At 42.2% G+C, this 16,923-nt stretch overlaps 1 protein-coding gene across 1 annotated transcript in view; it reads left to right on the top strand.

Moving 5' to 3' along the window:
* LOC113225874 (serine/threonine-protein kinase grp-like) overlaps positions 1-2,137 on the top strand; it is an 8,335-nt gene extending 6,198 nt beyond the window's left edge. Inside the window, exons 2-4 of the mRNA XM_026458331.1 lie at positions 4-117; positions 1,211-1,545; positions 1,609-2,137. Coding sequence (XP_026314116.1) covers positions 4-117; positions 1,211-1,545; positions 1,609-1,866 — 707 coding nt within the window. The 3' untranslated portion in view covers positions 1,867-2,137. The remainder of the gene's footprint in view (positions 1-3; positions 118-1,210; positions 1,546-1,608) is intronic.
* Positions 2,138-16,923: the final 14,786 nt, after the last annotated feature.

Here is a 16,923-nt window from a genome sequence, read left to right as displayed (position 1 = left end):
GAGGCGCGCCGCTGCGGCTGCTGCGGCGAGCGCTGCAGCCCGCCGCCGCGCGGCGCGCCTCGCTGGCCGAGCTGCTGAGCGACGCCTGGCTGGCCGAGCCCGCGGCGCCCCCTCCCGGTCAGTGGCCGCCCTCCCGCAGGTGCCGGCCGAGCAGCGTCGCCGAGGCGCGCCTCCGTCTCAGGTACTAGGTGACTCTGAGTGGCCACTCTCAGAGCCGCCTCGTGCCTCAGCACGGCGGCGCGCCGCCCGCAGCCGAGCCGGCGCGCGCAGCGGCCGCGCGGGGCGCCGGCGCGCCGCTTTGGCGATTTAGCTCCATGACGTGCCCTTACTCATAAAGCTAGATTACCAAAGCACTGCGCTGGCGACCACCGCGCGGCGTCTCTCCGGCGTCGCCTCTCGCCGATCGTCAAGTGAAAAATTGGAATTTGTTTCTAATCGAACGTTCGGAGTTCGGTAACCCAACGACGAATCCCGTGTTTCGCGATGTCAGACTGTGTTACGTTCTTCTATCTTTTGTATCAGTTGTGTCTTGCTTGTTTCCGATTAAATAAATGTACGCCCCGCCTTTTTTTACGTAAACGTTTCTATTCGAAGAAATTATTGTAAAACATAGTATTAATTGTGAAATCCCATTTGTAATGAATTTCACACAGCGGGTGTCCACGCGTTCTCGCGTTCATTTGATAGCACAATTATCACACGTCGACCGATGCGGTCGTAACGCCTTTTTTATTTATTTACATCACACAATCTGCGCGCTAAGAACGTAAACGTGTGACCGCCTTCTGTTTGCGGAATTCCCGATTTCACGCCCGAACGTTGAGCCTCTTAACAATACACCAAGACCACGTCCAGTTGTGCGATTTCGCGCAAATAAACGTAACGACAGGTGCGCAAACTGTTGGCCACGAGAGTGTTGATCTCGCGCAGACTCTCGACGCGCGCAAACAGCGTGCGTGTTGCGAGCGAGCATATGAATTCGCGTATGGTGATTCGACAATTTTTAATTGCGATTATCATGTTTTTGGTGACATCGTTTGTTACTACTTACTACGAGTACGCACTCGTCGAAACTTCGATTTGAACCGGCCGTATGTATCACCACAACGTGCAGTACAAATGTACTTCGGTTAACGTGTTTGATTCCGGTGCGACCGCCAAGAATCGACGACACGAAATTTCACCTGTAAGAGCAAGCGGCGATGTGCAGGGGCGCGCGTGTGGGCGTCGCAGCCGGCGCGGGGCGCGCGCGACGAGGCGGACGGCGACGACGGCGACGGCGCGGCGCTGCGCCCCGAGGACATGGACGCGCTGCTGTGGCACTCGCAGCCCGCGCACGCCGACGACCTGCTGCTGGCCACGCAGGAGCCCGAGCCCGCCGGCGCCGCGGCCGACGCCGCCCGTCTGCGGGGCGCGGTGTGCGCGCGCGTCGTGCGCCGCCTGTCGCGCGTGTGGGTGCGCTGCGACGAGCGAGAGGCGCTGCGCGCGCTGCAGGACGCGCTGCGCCAGCACCGCTACGACTTCCGCCGCCTCGACAAGCGCACCGTAAGTGCGTGCGTTCGCGCGAGCGCGCTGCGAGTCCTCGCTCACGGCCGTTCGCTGTCGTAGCTGGCGATCGAGTGCGGCGACGAGCTGCGCATGCGCGCCTGGGTGTGGCGCGCCGGCGGGGCCGCGGCGGCGGGCCAGGGCGGCGTGGTGGTGGAGTTCCGGCGCTCGCGCGGCTGCGGGTTGGAGTTCAAGCGGCGCTTCGTCCAGCTGCGCGCTGCGCTGCAGCCGCTGGCCGCGCAGCCGCAGCCGCCGCTGGCCGACCTGCTGGCGCCGCTGCGCCCGTCGCCCGTCCAGCCCATGGACATGGACCAGTCGTGAGGCGCGGCTGTGGTGCGACGTCGGGACCAGTACTATTAAGCCTGTATTATGTAATAAATCGTTTGTTTCAATAAAAATATTGTTTCCGAATACTAACGTGCTTTATTTTAAAACGGGTAGCCGACTTCACATTCGTACGATGTCTATAGTGGTCACTATGTATTCTTTCTCTTGTTTCACTTATATTTAAGACGTACATACGATGAAACATTTTCGAACATTATTAATTTAATCAATTACTGGTTCAATCATTATCCAAATATTGTTTTCAATTCTCATGCTCTAATAGTACGTCAATATAGCCTTACGTAGCGGTAATGAAGTGCGTCCTTTAATCCCTAGGGAGTAAAAAGTACCTACTTTTTTATTTACTTCGAGTGAACAAACTCAAACAGCCAGTAGTACAGTCAAGAGCACATCAAGCTTAATACTGTACTTTGGACCGTTCTTGCCGTAAGCGGCACGGAGTTAAGTGTAAAGCTGGACGTGCTTTTGACCCTGTACGCTCGGTTTTAATTCCGTGACTTTTCCGCGTAGACGGTGGCGTCATATTATGTTTCTGCGTTATGGCGTTTGTTGTATCTGTGTCTGGTTTAGAAAAAAATACTGTCAAAACAAAATAATAAACTTATGCCGCGTTCTCACATTCGTGCGATAGGCGATGCGAATAGCGGTGCGACCTATCTTGTTAATCACCGTACCAAAATTCCGTTTGCTTTTATTTTTATTCCGCGATTTCCTTCCCCGTTTTAAATTCCTATTAATATCCAAAGTTCCACAACAACAACAACAACAACAACAACAACAACAACAACAATTGCAACGACAATGATATCCTGAAGTCTCAAGAAGGAAGAAATTATTGGAAGAATTGCCAAAAATTGGCAACTCAATCGAAATTGCATATGGCCAAAGACGTCATAGTACAGGAAATAAGAAAAAAAAGTAATTTCGCGTCGCCACTCGTATCTAACTTCGCGACGCTACTCGTGCCTAACTTCCATGCCATCTTGAAAGTTTTTGACAGTGACTAGGTTTGTTATGTCATTAGTTTTTGACAGTTTGCCACTTCCAGGATAATAATTTCGGCGCGCTGACCAATAGGATAAGATTTTTCAAAAATTAGCATGCTATTTTAGTCACTGTGGCGGATTACGTATCAGAGGGTATTTATTCAATTAAGGTCTATCAAATTTCGTAAAATTATGAGCTATTATAACCGTCATAAATAAAAATTATTTAAATTGTTAAACCATTTTTTATTTTATAAAGCTGAATGTTTTATCATATTTTACCATGGACCGTGATGATTAATAAGGCTATATAAATTAAATGATATAAAAATGTCACAACTTCAAAATTTATTTCGCGTTTTCCCAAAAAGTGGAAGTTTCGTGTTGGGTCACTTTCATTCTAAAGGTGCAATATGTTAAGCAAAATAATGTTGATAAAACAAAACTACTTCTATACATAATTATGTTACATATATGACCCTGGTATTAGGAACTGAATAGAAGACTGTATTTTGTGTTTGTAGTTTGTTTTCCTAAAGATTTATTTATTTATTTATTTATTTATTCATTGCTTGCTACATGGTTTTCTTAGATCTAAATTTTACATTTTTCCTTATACATATAGCACCCCGGTAGGGCGTTGCAACGTCTGAGAGAGAGCACACTTTACAATATTCCATTTACATATCTATTACATTACATGTCATATTTATTGTCAAAAATTATACATTACTAAAATAGTCAAAATAATAATAGTAATTTAAAAAAAAAAATTGTCATATAATTACCCAATATCAAAAATAAAACTTACATTAAACAAATCAAAACTAGTACAGTATTTGAGTGTTATTTTCTGAGAAAAAATCTTGTAATGTATAAAATGCGTTGTCCAGAAGATATTTTTTGAGGTGGTTTTCAAACTTTTTTATATTTGGTTGACTTTTTATACTATTTGGTACAGCATTAAATATTTGGATTGCCATAGAGTGAGATCCTGTCCTATATAGGCTTAGGGTAGAAAAGGGTAATTTTAGTTTGTTTAAGCCGCGATTATTTCGTTTTAATGGGGGTGGTAATGGGGGAATAAAGTTCAAAATGTTTAAGGACAAATTTACAGCACTCCAAAACATAAATAGAAGTTATTGTCAGAATTTTATGTTTTATAAAATACGGTTTACAAGACACTGTTTGTTCGATGTTAACTAGTATACGAATACACTTTTTTTGAAGAATCATAAGTTCATTTATATTTGTACAGTTTCCCCAAAGCACTATGCCATACGCGAGTCTGGACTGAATATAGGAGTAATATGTAGATAGAGCTGTGTGAAAGTTTGTAACTTTCTTCAAGTTCAGTAAGGCATATATAGAAGATGACAAATTTTTGATTAACTTCTCTACATGCGCTTTCCAGCACAGACTAGTGTCCAGTCGGATTCCGAGAAGAGTAGCTGCTGTTTCAACATTTAGTGCGCAATTTTCGTATTCATAGTGTAATTTTAAAGGTGTTTTTTGGTACGGTCTAAATTGTATCAATGAGGTCTTCTTAAAGTTTAATTTCAGATTATGTGCATTGAGCCAGTTTATAATTTTGTCAAATGTAATGTCAAGTCTATTTTTTAATTCGTTCATTGTCATACAAGGGAATAAAATTGATATATCGTCAGCGAATAGAATACAGTGGTCGTCAATTATTTTGGGAAGATCGTTTATATACACTAGGAATAAAATACATCCCAGGACGCTACCCTGTGGGATGGAGTTTGTCATGCTTATTCGTTCTGAACGCACGTTTTTTACTAATCCAGTTGTAAAGTTAATATTTTCAATCTCTACGTATTGATCCCGGTTCGTGAGATAAGATTTTAACCATTTGTATGCTATACTATATTTGTATTGTAAAGTTTGTTCAAAAGGATTTTATAGTCAACTCTATCATACGCCTTACTCATGTCCAATAATAATCCTACCGCGTATTTCCTTGCGTTTAGTGTATCTAGTATTTCATTTACGTACTTGTATACAGCGAAAATCGTAGAGCGGCCTTTTCGGAAGCCATACTGATTTTTGTCAAAAACGTTGTATTTTTCATAAAAGGAATACATTTTTTTACACATTACTGATTCAAATATTTTAGATGATGTTGGTAATAATGCGATTGGCCGATAATTATTTGTATCTGTCAGTTCGCCATTTTTGTGAATAGGTTTGACGATTGATATTTTTAGGGAATCGGGAAAAATTCCTTCGTTAAGGCTCTGATTTATAAGTTCCGTATAAGGCAATGTTAGACTATCAATACACTTTTTTATTAGGATGGGAGGTATTTCATCAATGCCGAAACTATATTTATTTTTTAATTTTTTAATAACGTTTCGAACTTCACGTGGTTCAACAGGAAATAAATAAATAGAATTTTCGATGGGCTCTGTGACCTTAGTTGTTAATTTTAAATTTTGATTTAATTCTTGTAGGGTTTTTTCCGGTGCGCCAATTTTAGCAAAGTAGTTATTAAATGAATTTGCCACGGTTTTGGGATTTGTAAGACAGGAATTCTGTGTCTTTAGTGTAACATTTTGTTTTATTCGAATATTTTTATTCGTTTCTTTATTAATTATTTGCCATATAGTTTTCATTTTGTTATTTGAGTTCTTTATTTTAAAGATGTTTTTCAGTTTCCGTGCTCTATGAACTACTTTTTTTAAAATTTTTTCATACAATTTGTGGTGTTTATTTAATATTTTACTGTTTATTTGTGATAAATGAATTTTGTCAAGTCTTTTATTCATGCAAGATCTTTTTATTCCTTTTGTAAGCCATGTAACTTTCGGTTTTAACGGGATGATGCTTACAGATACTATCGACATTTGCGATCGTTGTCGAGAATTTTAGACGTTTTCGAGTTGTTTGGGAGTGCTTATTGAGAATGTGGCAATAATTTCTAAATCCAAGACGGTTGCCAAGAATTTACAAAATTTGTTTTTGGTACAGTCAATTCGGGTAACTTTGAATCGTGGTGTAACTTTGAACGTAGTTGCGTAAAAGATTTAAAAATTTATTTTATGTATGGTGATCTTTTATTTTTAGTTTTGAAACTGTGTAAATCGGAACAAAATTGTTAAACGAAAGTTATGAAAGAAAAAAGTAATGTTAATTTGTATTTTTTTAAACTTTCGCGGTTTTTTCTTGGCGAAAGTAGTTTGGTGTGATTTGTTGCTCAGTTTTAAAATCGGAATTAAATATATAAATCTGAATATTGACTGGTAAGTTTTGGTTTCCACACTTAAGTAGAGGTTTATATATCGGTTTTTAAAAAAATAATTTAATTTGGTTTTGTATTTACGCGTAAAACGAATTAGATTATGACGACGTTACCAAACAGAGAAATTTGGGTAACTTTGAATGTGTTTGACTGTGTCTTTAGAGAAGAGGGTAGTCTGTTTCCAGGGAGAGTTCTAAAAGTTACTCCTTTGGAAATTACTGTCTCAGTGTTCCAAAAATGCTTTTTAGGAGGTTGGTCTTGGCCCTCTAACGTTGAGACATGTCAAGTTAATAAAGCCGATATTGTGAATATTATAAAAGAGCAACAGCTATCTAGAAAAGGCGGCCGTATTTATATTGATGACGACATTTTATTCAAGGAGTGGGGTGAATAGATTTTTGTTATGTATTTACTTTGTCTAAAATAATTGTTATAGGTGATTCATTTTGATCTCGTTTGATAGCTAAATAAGCGTAGAATTTATTATTAAACAGAAAATTTTCATTTTTATTCGCATTAATTAAAAAATCTAAAAAAAACAAGTTTTTCATTTCAACTAAATTAGTTCTCGTTTTATTATGGCAATACCAAGTCAAATGTCGTTTTTGAACGCACTGTCAGGAATATTTGGACAGATTCACATCTAGAAAATATGAATATGTCGTATAATCTTACACAAACTATAAAATATCTAGAAAATTTCTAGGTTTCCATATCGAAGGCTAATCTTATTCAAAGTTACCCAAAATTCAAGGCAACTTTGAATGTGACTTTTGGAGCAAATCTAGAACAGTTTTGTTGAATAATTATTAAATTCCTTCTATAAGAACGAAAAAAGGGTTTAAAAGAACACTATTCAGTTAATAAAGTAATTGTTAAGAAACATAATTAAATTTGAAATTATTAGAAAAACGCAAAAAATGTTCAAAGTTACCCGAATAGACTGTAATCCTTATGGAAATGGCATTTATATCTGAATACATGATGGCGGACACGACTTTCGCATTTCTAAATCCAAGATGGCGGACACGATTTTTTGAATAATGGCAAGTTGGGTATCGTTTTCGAGGTATTTAGGGTTGCTCATTACAAATACGACACTTATTTCTAAATCCAAGATGACGAACACGATTTTAAAAAAATCACTATGGGAATCTTTTTCGAGGTATTTGGGGATGCTCATTACGAATATGACACTCATTTCTAAATCCAAGATGGGGGGCACGATTTTTCAAAAAAAAAAATTCATTATGGGTATCCTTTTCGAGTATTTTCGAGTGCTATATTCGTAATGGGCACCCTCAAATATCTCGAAAACGATACCCAACTTGACATTATTTGAGAAATCGTGCCCGCCATCTTGCATTTTGAAATGCGAAAAGTCGTGACTGCCATCGTTTATTCAGATATAAATGCTATTTCCACAAGGATTAACAAACATAAATTTTTGAAAATTCTTGGCAACCGTCTTGGATTTAGAAATTAATGCCACATTCTCAATAAACACTCCCAAACAAATCTATAATTCTCGTTGTCGATCGACAATGTCGAGCATGTCTGTAGGCACCTAATCGACATCGTCGATCGTATATGTAGGCACCGTAATACACCAAAATAGCATAAAAAGCGAAAAATTGGTTCACAGTTTACAGAAGACGAGAGAGATAATCTCAGTACAGAGTACTAAAAAAACTGACCACAAAAGTGCGTGGAATTACATCTATTTGCCAAGTTTTATTGGAATATCCCCTAGTTTGCTACTATACAGGACTTGACACAGGAGATCATAATTAGTAATATTTAGTACGAATTAAAACCAACTTTCTAGATGGCCAATACGTTCATGCAGACCATACGTGGGCCGAAAGAATAATATCTCCCGCTGCAATCGTAAACGTAATTAATGGTTCATTTGTAACATCAGTCATGAACTTTAACGATGAAAAGAAAACTGTCTCTACCACAGAACCAATCAACTTAGAGCCTTATGTCGATCAAGTAGAGCCTAACATACAAGCATCAGTAAACTCAATAGAGATTACCATGGATGTAGATAAAGAGCTCCGCGAAAACTTAAAGAAAGTGAGGACCGAACATAAGAACGAAGAAGAGAAACGAGAAATAAACAGATTATGTTTTCAATATAGAGATATCTTTTACTCTGAAAACATTCCACTAACATTCACACACGCAGTTAAACATGAATTAAGGTTGACAGACGCCACCCCCATTTTCGTTCGAAACTATAGGCAGGCTCCGCAACAGCGAGAAAAAATAAATTCCCAAATTGATAACTTACTAAAACAAGGTATTATCCGCGAGAGCGTCTCTCCGTAGTCATGCCCTGTGCACGTGGTCCCTAAGAAACCAGACGCTTCAGGCAAGATGAAATGGCGTCTCGTTATTGACTTTAGAAGACTGAACGACCGTATTATAGAGGACAAATACCCGCTACCTAACATTAATGACATTCTAGACAGATTAGGACGTGCACAATACTTTATTACGCTCGATTTGGCAAGTGGATATCACCAAGTAGAGATGCACCCCCGAGACATAGAAAAAACAGCCTTTTCAACCGAAAGAGGGCACTATGAATTCTTGAGAATGCTCTTTGGGCTCAAGAACGCCCTAGCACATTTCAGAGGCTAATGGATCATATTTTACGCGGTCTAGAAAAAGTGTTCACTTATCTAGATGACGTAATCATCGTCTCCACGTCCTTGCAAGAGCATATCACCATGCTTAAACAAGTTTTTGATCGTTTTAAGGTCCACAACCTAAAAGTTCAGTTGGATAAATCAGAATTCTTACAGAAACATGTTCAATTTCTAGGCCATGAGTTAACTCGTGATGGCTTGAAACCCAACAAAGATAAAATAAAAGCCGTACTAAATTTCCCGCTTCCCAAGACTCAGAAAGACATAAAAGCTTTCCTTGGCCTCGTAGGCTACTACCGAAAATTCATCAAAGACTTTGCCAAACTTACCAAACCCATGACCGTATGCCTGAAAAAAAACTGTAAAGTCACTCACACCCCTGAATTTTTAAACGCTTTTAATAATTGCAAACAGATACTGACTAACGACCCCATCTTACAGTACCACAGATGCTTCAGACTTTGCTTTAGGAGCAGTACTTTCCCAAGGCAAGCTAGGTTCAGACAAACCCGTGGCATACGCTTCGCGAACTCTCTGAAACAGAAACTCGTTACTCAACGATCTAGAAAGAGCTGCTAGCGATAGTATGGGCGGTCAAATATTTCCGACCATACTTATACGGTCGTAAATTCACTATCTATACTGACCACCGACCTTTGACTTGGTTAATGTCATTCAAGGACCCAAATTCTAAATTGACAAGATGGCGACTAAAGTTGGCGGAATATGACTATACAATTATCTACAAAAACGGAAAACAGAATACCAACGCCGATGCATTATCAAGAGCTAAGATTTTCCACAATAGTATTGAATCCCTTGCTGTAAATTTTGACGACAATGACGATGACGAAATCATTGACCGAATATTTGACAGTGTTTGTAGAGAAGCTGTAACTCAACCTGAAAACACCAACAGACAAACAAAAAAACCCTAACACGGACCCACAGAATCCAATAGAAACTGCACTCACACCGGAAATAGATGCCAATTCAGACAGCATGAGCGTAATGTCGTTAGATCCAAATCAGTTAGTCTCCACAAATCATTCCCAACAAGATAACGAAAACAATGGTATTCCCATCATTGAAGACGCATTGAACGACAACAAAAACAGTTTTATAGTTTTATATTAGATCAACCCCCGGTTTAACGTACGGAGTTGAGAACAGATCAACTAGCTCTAAGGTAGTAATTAAAGATGTATTCATACCAGTCAACAACACAGAAAGGGAAATAGTAAAGTTCTTAAAAGAGCACACTATCGCCGATAGAGTTTTTCATTGTTACTTCTTTGACGAACACCTTTATCTAGCCTTTTCACGAGTCTATACAACTGTCTTCAACGAAAGAGGCCCTAAACTCTTCAGATGTACATCCCGTGTGACCCTCGTAGATAACAAAACAGAGCAGCAAGATATCATTAAAAAATACCATGAAGGCAAGAACATTCATCGCGGAATTCAAGAGACATATAAGCATATTACACGAAATTACCATTGGGCAAATATGCTCCTCTGTATACAAGCATTCGTCAATAAATGTGATACATGCTTGATAGCCAAATACGAACGGAACCCTCTAAGACCTCCATTAATGGTAACTGAAACACCAACTAAACCCATGCAACATATGTTCATGGATCTTTATTCACCAGGCGGTGGCACGTTTCTTACCATCATCGACAGCTTTTCAAAGTTCGCCCAAGCAGTTCCATTACAAGCCTTAGTAATGTACATATAACAGAAGCTCTATTACAAGTATTCTCTATATTAGGCCTACCGATGAAAATTACCACGGACTCGGACACACAATTTGATAATGATGTCATAAAGGAGATGTGCACTTCCCATAATATAGACATACACTTCACAACACCATACAACCCAAACTCCAACTCGCCAATAGAGAGATTTCATTCCACTATTGCTGAAATTATCAGGATACAACGCATGACAAACAAAGACTACAATAACAAAAAAAAAGAATACAAACTATCGTGAAGTACGCCGTGATAGCATACAATAACTCTATATATTCTGCAATAGGATACACACCACATGAACTTCTATACGGACACACCGCAGCCAGGAATCCCCTAGAACTATATTACCCTAAAGAATTTTACCAAGATTTCGTAATCAAGCACAGGATGAACGCAGAAGCAGTGCAGGAGTGCGTAGCAGCCAACCTATCTAAAAACAAAGAACAGGTAATAGCTAGACGAAACCAGGAAGCCGAGGAGATAATGCTAAAGGTAGGTGAAACAGTTTATAAATAGGTTGCTAAAACAGCGCGCAATGACAAAACAAAACCGGTATTTAAAGGACCCTATAAAATTATACATTTACATCCTAATAACGTAGCCAAAATTATTGGTAACCATCCGAATTCAAAGTCAATACGCGTACACTTCAAACTATTACGAAGACCTCCCCTTGTTCCAGGGCGCTCCTCCCCGGAGCCTTCTTGCTCTACGCGGCAGCCATCGTGAATGTCGTTCCTATCGAAAATAGTAATGGTATACTTTTAGTGAAAGAAGCGAAAGTCCTAAAACAAATAGATTAATTTAATCTCGTATGCTCCTATAATATCAGTTATTTACATAGCATTACTATAAGATTAGCAGCTCTATATGCAAGTACTAAGTATATTAACAATAACATAGTCTCAAAACATTTACATAAATCGTATGCTGACCAAATCGAACATAAATTAAGTATAATTCACAATAAATTGATTTTTCTTGCGCCTCATAGTAGAGTAAGACGCGGTTTAATAAACGGATTAGGATCAGTAGTTAAATCCATTACCGGTAATCTCGATTACGATGATGCTGTAAGAATCGAACAACAAATAAAAAATATTAATAATAGAATACATAATGTACAAGAAAAATCCATAATTATTGCGCAAAAAACAATAGAAGAATTTGGTGACCAATAAAATAAAATAAACGAAAATCAAAATAAATTAAGTATGATGTTAAAAAATATAACTACGCATTCTAATGTCATCTACAGACAATTCAACTTACTAGAAGTTCATATACAAATAGATTTTAGCTTACAAACTATATTAGATAAACTCATGTTATTAGAAGACGCTATGGCATTTTCGCAGATAGGCATTATGCATCCCAGTATATTAATTACACAAAACTTAGTATCTGAGATGTTAGAAATGGAAAGAAAGCTTACCTTTCTGTCTGTGGTCGCAATTAGTTTAGGAAATATACATATAATAGAAAAATCTATAGAGGTAAAAGCTTATAGTACAGAACATTCGTTAAATTTCACCTTAGAAATCCCTTCCGTAAAAAACCTCCTTGCGACCTGATTCATCTCTATTCCATCCCTAACAAACAAAATCTTACCATAATTCCTAAATCCAAATACCTTGTACTTGGAAGTGGAGAGTACACCTACCTTGATGAAGACTGTCGCCACATCGCGGACGATCTGCGGCTCTGCAAACATTTAGACATAAAATTACAGCAGGATGCTGAGGATTGCGTCATAGCGCTCGTCAGACATGAGGTGGACCATTCAACATGCTCTTATGCGAAAATGAATCTGCAAGGTGGAAAACTCCAAAGTACCACGCCTAACAGCTGGCTACTTGTAACCAATCCTAGAGAAGTTTTGAAAGCAACATGCGGAAATGATGTCACTTACCACACATTAACAACGACGCAACTCATCTCTATCTCGAACAATTGTCATGCTCGAGTTATGAACAGAACTCTGCAAACCCATAGTAACACCGTAATAATACATGACGTCATCCCACTACCGCAACAAGCAGTGATACCTACCAACGAAATACGATTCGAGCTGCAACTTGAAGACATTTCATTAGATAACATACACGAACTTATAAATAAATCTCACAATATACAGGTGAACAAACTTTTGACGATTGGACTTTTATCGCAACTACACCTAGTTGGAGTACGATTATCCTCTACATCATTGGGCTCGGCATATTATGCTGGAAATCATACCAGTGGTTTACAAAAGGGAAAGCAGCCGCCGGACCCACCTGGAGGATCAGAAGGAACCAGCAGGACGCGGTTCTAACTGAAGAAGGGAGGAGTTACCATGGCGTAAAGCCTGGTAAATGCTGACTCTCACCTACGGCGAAATAGCTTACTATTTAGATTTATGTAACGTAATGCTTTTCTACTTTTCATTGTATTTTTTTGTACTTTAGTCTTGTTAGGTTTTTGATCCGAATTAAACGTCTTTTTTTAATAATAAATTCTTTTTTAAAACGTCCCTTTCCGCCGTCATTACATAAGTCCCGTCAAAAGAAAAAGGCTGTCAACTACGCGAACCAAACCTACGACTATCGGGACAAAGAGCCTAACATTGTAATCACTACACCATATAACTTATGGGAATAGAACCCACGACCACCGAAACACGAGCTTAACAACCTAATCATGACACAATGGAGGCAGGCTGTCAACTACGGGAATCAAATCCACGACCACCAAACCAAAAGTCTAACATTCTAATCACTACACCGTAGAGGCAGTCACCTATGCTAATAGATTCCACGACCTCTAGATTGAGAGATAAACATTAACCACTGCACCATGGTGGCAGGCTGTCAACTACGACTATCAAACCCATGAGCACCGGAACAAAAGCCTAACATTGTAATCGCTACACCATGGAGGTAGTCCACTATGTGAGTCGAACCCACGACCTCCAGACTGAGAGATAAACACTAACTGCTACACCGTGGAGGCAGGCTGTCAATTACGGCAATCAAACCCACAACCACCGGAACAACAGCCTTACACTCCTACTACACCATGTAGGCAGTCAACTATGGGAGTCGAACCCACGATCTCCGGAAAGCCTAACACTGTAACCACTGTAATCACTTCCATTCATCAATAGCGACTGCTGGCGGCGAAAATCAAAAGAATTTTGGCGATATTTTTTCATTGTTTTACCGCCAAAAGACTTGCAAGACTTCTTTGCGACTGCGTGTGCCACCCGTTTTGGTATGGAGGTAGGCTATTAACTACGGAAATCGATCCCACGACCACCGAACAAGAGCCTATCATTGTAATCACTACACCATAGACGCACCGTAAAGCCTAATCACTTCCATTCGTCAATGTTGCTAGTGCTGGCGGCGAAAATCAAACAAATTTTGGCGATATCTACTTTTTCATTGTTTTGCCGCCAAAAGATTTGCGCGATTTGTCTAGAAGAGAATGCCACTTCAACGGTAGTAAGGAAAGCTTCACTGCTACTAAACTTTCTTACAATCAAACCAACATTAGGTACATTTTTTCTTCAATTTAAAAGTACTCGAGGCGTTTGAAGGCGCAATGAGTGTCGAACGCACACATAACTCGAGTTTCGCTTCACACGATCCAACTGTGCTATACGGAGACGGGTCAACGCACTTTGGCGCGAGAGGTCATTATTTTGTGGCACCCAAAACGTCCTGCATTGACTATAAAACCGACCTCAAAAGTACGTGGAATTACGTCTATTTGCTAAGTTTTATTGAAATATCCCCTAGTTCGCCACTATACAGGACTTGACACTGGAGAAATAAAAATCGGTTCTCACTACTCAAAGTAAAATAATACAATATTGAGAGAAAAACGCCTTGAATTGGAGAAATAGCAAAATAAATCATTAAAATAATTGCTCTGGAAGTAAAATTTAGGCGCTATTTATAAAAATGAATCTTCATACGTGAACAGTCACCTTTAGAGGTGGATGATTTTCTTCAAAATGAAATGGGACCACTAAAGAAGTATCCCCTTTCCAACAAAAAAACAATCATGAAAATCGGTTCACAAATACCGGAGTTATCGCGTAACATACATACAAAAAACACAGTCCAATTGAGAACCTCCTCCTTTTTTGAAGTCGGTTAAAAATCAAAATCAACGGAAGTTCTGAGACTGAGTGTCGTATTCCAGAACTCTACTCAATGCTCAAGTCAGGATTTGAGCAAACTTGAATATGATTCCAAGCACTGGAAATACGACCCTAATGGCAAGGACTTGAGTATGATTTTCAGTGCTCACTGCAATACTCAAGTCTTGAGTTGAGTATTGAGTAGAGTTCTGGAATACGTACCCTGAATACCCTGAGTAATTTGTCTTCAATACCGAACCGACCCGACTATACCGACGACGCGTGTAAAATATCGTCTGAGAACTCCGTACAAACTCCGTATTATTATCCGTTATGCACTACACTTACATGTGATGCAAACAAACAAGACATACTTTTCATACAAAATCGGTCAGCACCTGCACAAGGTGGTACGACAGTGGCCCGTAGGACCGGTTTACCCACTCTACGAGGACAGGGCGGATCGCCTCTATGGTACGAGCGCCATACGGGGGATCCGCCAAGCCCAATCCCGCCGGTCCCGCATGCGCTGCGCCGCGAGGCGGCGCTCCCGCTCCACCTCTTGGGGAGGGGGTCGCTCGCCTCGGTCCCTCATTCCCCGCTGGTAGGTGCGGACCTCCGCCAGGACCTCGGCTTGGAAGTCCCACGGCGGAGTACCGGCGAGGACGCATGCGGCAGCGCAGGCCACTGCCTCGCGCCCTGAAGGGCGCTGTGGATCCTTCTCTCCTCACTTTGGGTGTGGCGCCTGCGACGGCATCGGCCGTAGGCCCGCCGGGCCGTTGTACTGGCGGTGCAGAGGTCCCCAATCTCCGCGGTCCACCAGTACACACTCTTTTTGCCCTCTGACCCTGGGCATGGCCCGCTCGCAGACGGCGGTCAAGTTTTCCCTGAACTTGACCGCCCTCTGCTCCACGTCGACGGTGGCCGGTTGGCACCACGCCTGGACCATGGCTGCTTCCTCTGCGAGCTCAAGGTCCAGGCGGGTGAGTGCCCATTTGGGAAAGCCCCTCCCGGGGGCCGTGTTGGAGGCCGTCGTGGGCGGCGTATGGGAGACCCTCATCCGTATATATATATATGATCGGAGAGGGTCTCCTCGTCCTCCAGGACCTGCCAACCGGATACTCGCGCGGCTAGTGTGAGGGTCGCAAAGGTGATGTCCACGATTGACCCCCCATTTCGCCGCACGCATGTGCTGGCATGGCCCCGGTTGAGGACGACCAGCCCTAAGGCTGGCGCCCAATCCTCCAACTCTGGCACCCTGGCATTGGTGACCGGAGAACCCCACGCCGCGCTCTTGGCGTTGAGGTCCCCCAACACCAACACCGGCGTCGGAGCTGCCCTCCTCATCTCTCTCTAGGGTCTCCAGGAATGCCTGGAATTGGGCCAGGGAGCGGTTTGGAGAGAAGTACACCCCAATCAGGAAGACTTCTCCCCACCTCGCCGCCACGAACCCTGACCCGCGTTCCTTCACCACTAGAGGGGGGAGTTTCCGGCAGTCGACGCCACTATGGCCACCGTCTCCTCCTGATCCCCCGCCCAATTCCCCCGCGGGGGGACAAAGTATGGCTCCGCCACAGCAGCCACCGCAACCCCCCACTCCGCCATGGCCTTGCCCAGCAGTATAATATAGTGGCGTACTGGCATTACTGCTCCATACTTTGTCCCTCAATAGGGGGGGCCTGAGGTCCCCGCCGGCTTGCCCTTGGTGGGGGGAGAGCGCAAGATCGCCACCCCATTACGTAGTCCGCTGGACGGCGAGTCGCGGTGCAGACCGAGCACCGCGGGGTTGCTGTGCACCCGGAGGCCGAGCGTCTCACCTGGCCACATATGAAGCAGAGCCCGCTCCTGTCTACACTGGACGGGCAGAGGGCTCTGGTGTGGCCAATCCCCATGCACCTGAAGCAGCGCATGGGGAAAGGCTCCATCAGATGGACCCCAGCGGAGGACCACTAACATGCGGCCGGCAGCCGCCGCCTTCGGCGGGGGAGCCTTCCTTTTGGGCTTCTTGTTGGACCGCTGGCCAGTAGGCGCGTTTCGGGCTAGGGAGGGGACCGGTGTCGACACGGGGGCCGCGGCATATGGAAGCAACCTCCGCGGAGTTACACTGCGGTGGGGCCACCTGTGCCTTGGCCTTGGCCATGGCAGAGGAGTAGGCCCCCCTCAAGGCCTTCACCTCCGTCTCCAGGGCAGCGAGCTGCCCTCTCATCCGGCGGTTATCTTCCGA

This window comes from Hyposmocoma kahamanoa, unplaced genomic scaffold, assembly GCF_003589595.1.
Source record: "Hyposmocoma kahamanoa isolate Upper Pololo Valley unplaced genomic scaffold, ASM358959v1 179, whole genome shotgun sequence".
NCBI classification, from domain to species: domain Eukaryota; kingdom Metazoa; phylum Arthropoda; class Insecta; order Lepidoptera; family Cosmopterigidae; genus Hyposmocoma; species Hyposmocoma kahamanoa.
Note: the sequence above shows the minus strand (reverse complement) of the source record. Positions and strands in the feature narration are given on the sequence as shown.